The following is an 8,352-nucleotide window of genomic DNA, read 5'->3' as shown; positions in this document are numbered from 1 at the left end:
GTTCTGTTCGTGAGAATGACGAATACTTTAATTTGGTTTAGTAAACGATTTATTTCAAGGAAAGGCACTTAGGCCACAGCAAGTAATTGTTATGGATGACATCAGCGGGCGCATTAATTTTCGCCTGAATTTGGGACAAAAAAATCAAGAAAAAAGTTTGTTGCCCTCTGACAGTGGCCAGCATGCCGAAAATGGGCAACGATGTCTGATGGCAAAGAAATATGAAGAGAGGAGACAAGGAACCGAAAAGAAACTGCCGCTCCAGCCGCTCGTACAACCAAACGCTGCCCCGCTAAAAGTCGGCGCAAGAGGCTGAGTGTGCTACCGCTAAATCGAAACAAAGACGACTCCATCAAACTGAGATATCAAGAACCATTGGGCGGGCCGCGTGTTAAAGCTTAGCTAACTACTCTAAACATTATCAATGGCAGTGCGGTCTCTATTGAGTAGGTAACGTATAGCCCTAACAGCCCCGTACGGGACATCTTGCCATCCCGGTACCGCATGATATACTAGTACTTTGCCGCACCCACGGACCGAGCACCGCGAAAATTACAGCTCTAAAGTCAACCTCGGAACAACACATAAAACACAGGGAATGATGGCTATCTTACTACATGGCTTTCTCTTTTACTTCTACATCAAGGTGCATCCACAAAATAGAAGACGCAGGGCTTGAAATGCTTTTTCTGCATTTAAAAAAAATAGCCTGCACTAGACAACTTTTACGTGCACCACTCGTACTAAAAACTGTTCAGAAACCATTGCCCTTATTTCTTTTATACTTCATACAGTAGGTGGTAAAAGTCAATGCAACAAATAATAATGCACGTACACCTACACCTACATTTACAACATGCATGTATAAACCCAGTACATGAACAAGTGGAGGTTATATTTTAGATGCAGGTAGACATCATAAATACCTGCACAGTTCCAAATATACCTGCACTAACCTGCCTATACCCAGTACATGGACCAGTGTATGTTAGGTGCAAGTTGACATCAGAAATTTACCTCCACTAACCTGCGTATGCAGGTGGTTTTTCGAGTCCTGATACTATACTAGTAAGTATAGTTTATGTACAACTGTGTGTTTGAGGAGATGGGCCAAATCCAAGCGAGCTGCAGACGAGAAAGTATCGCTCTCCTCGGGGTCAAATAAAGGACACCTCGCTGAGACGAATGAAGTGCAATTTTCCCAACTTATCTTTTTCGCAGATAAATACTTTCGACAGCGGGAATAAATCCGCTATCAGCGATTTCGGCGGTGTTGAAGTGATGTTCATATTTTCACACGGGATGCGGCTGATTGATGTAGATTTTGGGGGTAATCTATGAGGTATACCTATGGGAAGGCAGGCACTAAGGAAGGAGGGTGATATTGGTACGCAGATGTTACTCGTACTTACGTGAACCCTGAGCACACCGACAAACTTTCTACTCGTTTTTGGAAGGGAAGCAGTTACGCGTACGATGGCTTTATTTTCGGTGTGTTGGTTTGTATGTTTGGTTGTGTTTCCGCAGTTATTTCCACGCCACGTCACCATACATGTACACAGGTGCAAAATGATATTAAGAGACTAGTTAATGATCAAACAGGACAAGGTGATATTACTGTAGGGAATATGTCTTTAAAATGGGACTCTGAACATTCAAGGCACAAGGTACTTATATCCATACTGTTTAAACAAGGAGCTTTCATCACAGTAATGCACTATTTTTTGTCTGCAGATTGCGGAGACGTACGCGTTCCTTCCCCGCGAGGCGGTGACTCGGTTCCTGATGTCGTGCCGGGAGTGCCAGAAGCGGATGCATCTCACCAGCACCGCCCAGGACGATCACGTGACCTCCAAGTCTGCCCAGATCGACTTCAACCTGCCAATCATGGACCAGGTGCTTCACGGGAAGGGTGAGCGGGGTCAGGAGCAGGTAAGGCTTTGGAAGTAAATGTTGTGTTTCCCGTAATAACCGAAAAAAAAACTGCCCCGTAGTCTTATGGCTTCTGGTGCAGTTTGACTGCATTTGTTGAGAACTGATCCTGACTCTGTATCTGTACAGCGGGTATAACTGCTTCCGTGTAACACACGGCTTTGCAGGCAGGCGGCGCGGCGGCAGCTGACCGAATGACCTGTTGCCCTTTGCTTTTTTAAACTATGTTCCCCTGTTGTACTTTGTGGCAGCGAGTTCCACTTTTCTTAATTGATAAGTCTGGTACTTCAAGACTTGACTATTTCTTGCCCTTTTCTAAGCTGGCAATTCACAGACTTAATCCTGTAACAAGTACCCCGTAATGCTGAGGTCACAATTCCCATACAGGGCTCGGCCGGACAGCTTTTGGGAACAAAAAGTACGATATAAAACACAGAAGAGATTTTAATAATAATAATGGGCGCTATTTGTGTATATACTTGATATGAAATGTTAATTTTTCGTTCATACAAACAGCCCGGCCGGGCCCCGGTTTGTAAATGTGACCTCAGCATAAGTCGGCGCGCTGTGTAAAATGATCGATGCCTCACACACAGACACACACGTGTCCGGCTTCGTGCCGAATTGACTATTAATCGCGCAAGGTTCCCGGCGAGGCTGAGGGGTCGTCCGGGGATTTGGGCGTGATTGAGTCTAATTTGGGATAATCTCATGACTGACTACACACACAGCAGCCCGCGCCGCCAGGGTTTAACATGCGCCGCCTCGCGCCAGGCGGGAACAGCCCATTTAGTACTGCTCCGCAGGCGGCCTCCGTTAGCCTCAAGCCTACATCAGGCCTTCCTACGGCGGTGCCGATCGCAGAATTCGGCAGAAAATAGGACGAATATTTGGCCAGGAGAGCCAGTCCGCTGGAGGGTTGATTTCCCCCTCCCAAGTGAGCAAATGTGAAGTCTACGGTGGCCAGACTCCCCAGGCCAATTATTCTCCCTGTTTGGCTGAATTTTGCTGTTTTTGAATCCACGTTGTTACTCCGGTATAGACAAAATTCCCTCGGCGTACGCTAATCGAACTGAGCGGGCGGGCGGGTGGGCACCACTCCAAGTACCGTAGAGATCACGGGAAGCCCACGATGTCATCAGGATATCCTTCTGCATATATTTTTGCAGCATTGACGACTCTGAACTTTTCTGCATACACCCAGCATACCCGCAAGGTGGCGCTGTCAGATATTTCGCTTTTCTCTCACAGCAACCAACGTCAAGGGCACGCAGTATTTCCCGATACGTGAACGAATGTAAACAGAGGCGGTAGAATATCCACACTAACCTAGGTATACGACAAAGAGTACAGTTAATTCCATCTCAGAAAGGAGAGAAACAACAACAGCAGTGGGAAGCAATCAATGCATGCTGGTTCTTATACAGCCCTAAAAATTTAGAGTCGGTAAGTCTTGTCTTTTTCCTTTTCATTTAGATTTTGGTTGAACTGATTTAGCGAATGCGTCGACCAGGGTTGTCTCCAGGACCGGTCCCCTTTCAAGTTTGTGGGGAAGGGACAAATATTTCATCGGATTTTCTTTTTAAAAAAGTAACGTTTCAAAGGTCAGAAATTCACATGTCAGGAGAAGAAAAGGTATCTGAGTTTTGTTGGCAGATGTTCATATATTTCATTCGAGGTCCGTGTTGTTGGTCGTTTAGACCCATTGCTGTGTGTTAGCTAATCTACTGCACCTTTTTTATTTATTTACTTTTATTAAGAAGCCATGGGACGGTAGGAATTATCCCGTGCAGTCTATATTGTAAGATTACCCCCATTTTCCCCCGTCCTGTCGATAACGCCAGCCCGGCAGCCTGTCATCACTCGCCCGTGCGCGCTTGTCATTAATTATTATGTCTCTACAAAAAATAGACAATTTAGTTAAATATCACGCCTTTTAAACTGCCTTGCGGGTCATTACGCCTTGGCGCGTGTAATTACCGAAATAGGCCAGTCCTACGTACACGAATGGCTTCTTTGAACACGGAGAGAAATGGGCGTAAGTGGCCTAGTTTTCGGCTGAGCCTTGTATAGAGTGAAGGGGTCAGTGCGCGGACGCGTATGTAGGCCGCGTCGTGACATTTTGTGTCCGTTGGAACAGAGATTAGTGCGGAGTAACAAGACGGACGCGCGGTCCCCCGGCTCCTGACCTCAGAACCAATATGTCTGTGGACGGTTCTATTATTCTTCAAGCAGAGGTTGGTTTGGAAGATCGTGCCTTTCCGCTATGTTAGCCCCACTAGGCCTTCAATTTCAATTTATTCACAGACAAAATCATACAAAAGCAGGGGTTAACAAATGCACCGCTGAATTGTGCATTTGATTTTTTTACAAACGATTGATATTAAAAACCAAGACAAGTAAACAACACACACTAACGTTATATACATGTACAAGTCGACGTTCAATCTAAAGCGGGTTAGGATGGCGCGCGCGCACACAGGGACACCGGACGCACGCACACACACACACACACACACACACACACGCATACGTACACACACACACACACACACACACACACACACACACACACGAACACACACATACACACAAACACACGTTCGATATGGGTTCCCCGGCCTGTACGATAACTAGCCGTATCCCATGGGGTTCTAACGTTTTAAATATATCAGATAAAGAACAGTCCTGACAAGCCCATAACGAGTGGGCGAATAGGGCTTTAATCCAATCATCACGTGGCGCGGCCGGCTCAACTTCCTACCGAGTTGTCTTTGATTCATAATGACAATTTGCGTCAGTAACATCACTGCAACTTAACGCTTACAGCCATCCACGTAGGCAAGGCGGCTGGGGCATTTACGGGCGAAAAGATGGCATATCACTCTGTATCTGTATAGCCGGTATAACCACCCCTCGACGTAACACTCCAGCTTCTGTATCTGTACAGTCGGTACAACTGCTCTTCGGCGGCGTAACACACCAGCTTCGCGGGCACGCGGCGCGGCGGCAGCTGGCTGCATTACACCGAACGACCTGTCACACACAACTAACCCATTTTCTGACAGCCTGGCTATTGAATAGTGTCTAGTCTATTGGATACTGTCTTGCCTATTGCATGGATACTGTCTTGCCTGTTGGATAGCGTCTTGCCTATGTCTAGCCTGTTGGACAGTGTCTTGCCTAGAACACTGATAATACATACATATGTGTTAGACTATAAGAGAAATTGATGGAGTTTTCTGTGCGCGCATGCATTGAGAAAATTGTACCGCGCATTTGCCTTCCAGCCTACCCCCCGTGATGTATATTGCACTTTGGATTACGCCGCGCGCACTAAATACTAGATAACAACTACTGTATGAGGACGGCGTGTGGCACTACAGTACATACTTAGCCAGACCTTCCTACGGGGTACGGATCGTAGAATTCTGCCAAAAAAGAGAAAGAATAATTGGCCAGGAGAGTAAGTCCGCGGGAAGGTTAATTTTTCCCCTCCGAAGCCGGCCAACCCTAGCCTGGGTGCCATCCTTGCACTCGCTAAGTCGAAAAAAAAATGAAAATAACGGATGGCTCCCAGGCTAGGTCAACCCCTTTGGTAGCCAAACTCCCTTGGCAAATTTTTAGCCAGCGTAGACAGTCTGGTAGACACTACTGCTCCAATCGATGACGTGCCTATTCTTACCCTAAGTCTGCGGGCCTGCACTGTTTTTTTTCGGCATTTCTGCTAACACGACAAAGAGCATTTCAAATATCCCATTGTAAAATGAACGCCAAAGGTGTTTTCTTGAAGCTTGATTAACAAAAGGAAGTCGGGTTTTTCCTTCCGTACGGTGTACAGTTTCAAGAAGTGGGACAAATTGCACCCCGGTGTCCGGCGGCGGCCATTAGCGCACAATCAACCACCTGTTACCCAGGCAGCCTCGCTTTGGGGCCGGAACATTCCATTGCCGCTGGAGGGCGGGGGTGTAAATCTTGTGGCCATGCAAGCAATGTGCTTTTTTTTTTAACACGGACTAAACTTGTAAGAGAACGAAGTATGGGTACACAAATCTGCTTTGCAGTGAAGGTAGATGACGGTGATTTCTTGTTGCTCTGATTTTGTCGACGCGAACGCTTTTCATGGCGATATATGAAGCGGTTTTCTGTCACAGTGCCAGAGGGTCCAGGGGTGACCCGTTGTTGTTGTGAACGCTTACAGAGGTACAGAGGTTTTTTTCACAGAGGACTGCACTAACAGTTGTTTATATATAAGGTGATTGTTGTTGAAAAACAGGCAAGCCTGTAACTGTAACAAAATGCGCCGAGTGTCCTGGGTGTTTTTGTAAATAAAAAAAAACGGCTTGAGGTGGCGTACTATACCCAAGAAAGGGCAACAAAAGAATCACGAATGGCCAGTCTTATTTCACAAGAAGAGATTGCCCTACTGTCCTACAAGAGTACACCTTAAAAACTGAAGGTGACCGTCTTTGGGATTTTCATTGCTGCGTTACACAGAGATTACTCTGATGCTTGGTATCGTTGCGTAAACAAAACATGATACAACCAAGCACTTGGAAGGCACATAGGGGCATACCTACTTGCGCCTTATATAATATAATGCACAATGAATCCATATCTGTTCTAACCTGGGTGACTTTTCTGGAGGATTATTCCTAGACTTCCATGATCTAGTCGCTTTTGAAGTAAGGAGCATTGGAGCCTTCCATTATATTTCCTAGCCTCCCATAGAATAGCGGTGTAGACAGCTGACCGCACACTGGACCTGATACGAGTCCCTCCCTGCCTCACCTGACCGCGGCCATGCTGCAGATGTATTCCTGTAATTCCTGTTGATGTTGTTCAGTAGACGGGGTCCGCTGTTTTGCTACTGACTGATATTTCAGCCTCTAGCTCTAGACTCTGTTGTTGTTAGTCGGATGACTGTATTTCTTCCTTAATTACGTGGTAAGATGTAATTTCAGACTAGCATCACAAGAGGTTAGCCAACATGAGTGATACTTGTTAGTTGTTACCAAAGAAACAGGCCTCTTCTTCAAAATTGTGCTTACTTGTAGATAACGGACTCGTGACGCATTAATTAGCTAGTCTAGCTTTTAAAGTAGCGAGCGTTGGAAGTGGACTAATGCAACGTCACGAGACTGGATTTACACACAAGGCACAGAAACGTTTAAAAAATCGCCCCATATCTATTTAATTTGTTGACAGATTTGTTTAAATGTAATCGCTCAGCGGTCGCCCAGCGGTCGCAGCCTCTAGTGTAAAGGCAATGTAAATCTCACAGGATTGGATTCCAGACTAGACTGGACGTGCACCGTACTATCACAGCGCAAAGCAATTCTGGCTTACAGCATATAACCGCATGTCCAATGGTCGCCACTTAAACTTTCTGCATGATGCACACGTCTGTCTTACATGTACTTGGCCTGGGAGCGGGTTAGCGGGTGCAAGGAGCGCCGATACAAAACGGATGGTACCCAGCCCCCACTGGGCCTTCCTACGTACGGATCGTAGGATTCGGCAAAGTACGTAAAGAAGAATAAGTGGCCAGAAGAGTCAGTCCATGGGAAGGATAACAGCCCCCTCCACCCGATCAGCCCCTTCGATAGCCAAACGCCCCGGGCAAATTATTGTCTCCACCAGTTCTTCCCAAAGGGAGTTAGGATGGTAGAATTCGACAAAATAGGGTCTGATTGGTCAGGAGAGTGGGCACACCGTTAGGGTTTCATTTCCACCTGGGAACTGCGCGGCGGCCAAACTCCACTGACCAACTCTTTTCCCTATCTGGCTACATTTTACTATTTTTAAAAACCTCGTTGTTTATAGTCTGGTGGAGACCAGTGGTGCGGGTCCTAACAGGTGGTCGGTTCTCAATGCTGACCGCTAAACAAGAGCATTAGGCAAGATTAGCAACAATCCCCCGGGAACCAGCTGACCAGATAACAATAAACCACTCCCGACCCGCTTGGATATATTTTTAATGAGCCCCGTAATTCGAATTCCTGCCCCCTTTTCCCTAAACAAAATGGTTATGTATTCTCCTCTCTGAAGTCTCACCCGGAATATTAGCCTGGGTCACAGCCTTTCTAAGAGGCAAGCGACAGAGAGAGCGAAGTAAAGTCTGGCATCCAGACTAACCCGGAATAAAAATAACCCGGAGAAACTGACAGAAATGTTTAACGTTAGAAATACGTTTCGAAACTTGGCTTGGCTCCCTTACCAGAAGTGCCCGTGACGCGAAGAAATTTGGCGCCGGGCCTGTACCAACCCGTCCGCGCCATTGCTTTAGATCTGGCTACGGTGCAAGGTTAGTACAGATAAAACAGGTCGATTCTATGAGACATCGACACTTTACAAAAGGGTGCTGCGAGTTGCACCCGGCGATATGCTGATAATACGGCCTGCGGAGTAAATAAGTAC

The 8,352-nt window shown here is 46.5% G+C and overlaps 1 protein-coding gene across 1 annotated transcript in view; it reads left to right on the top strand.

The window, feature by feature from the left end:
- Positions 1-1,741: 1,741 nt before the first annotated feature.
- LOC109482244 (nucleolar protein 4-like) overlaps positions 1,742-8,352 on the top strand; it is a 29,173-nt gene continuing 22,562 nt past the window's right edge. Inside the window, exon 1 of the mRNA XM_019784936.1 lies at positions 1,742-1,932. Within this exon, the coding sequence (XP_019640495.1) occupies positions 1,786-1,932 (147 nt within the window). The 5' untranslated portion in view covers positions 1,742-1,785. The remainder of the gene's footprint in view (positions 1,933-8,352) is intronic.

The sequence above is a fragment of the Branchiostoma belcheri genome, unplaced genomic scaffold (genome assembly GCF_001625305.1).
Source record: "Branchiostoma belcheri isolate BF01 breed outbred unplaced genomic scaffold, Haploidv18h27 scaffold6, whole genome shotgun sequence".
Lineage (NCBI taxonomy): Eukaryota > Metazoa > Chordata > Leptocardii > Amphioxiformes > Branchiostomatidae > Branchiostoma > Branchiostoma belcheri.
This window is presented reverse-complemented; position numbering and strand designations above follow the sequence as displayed.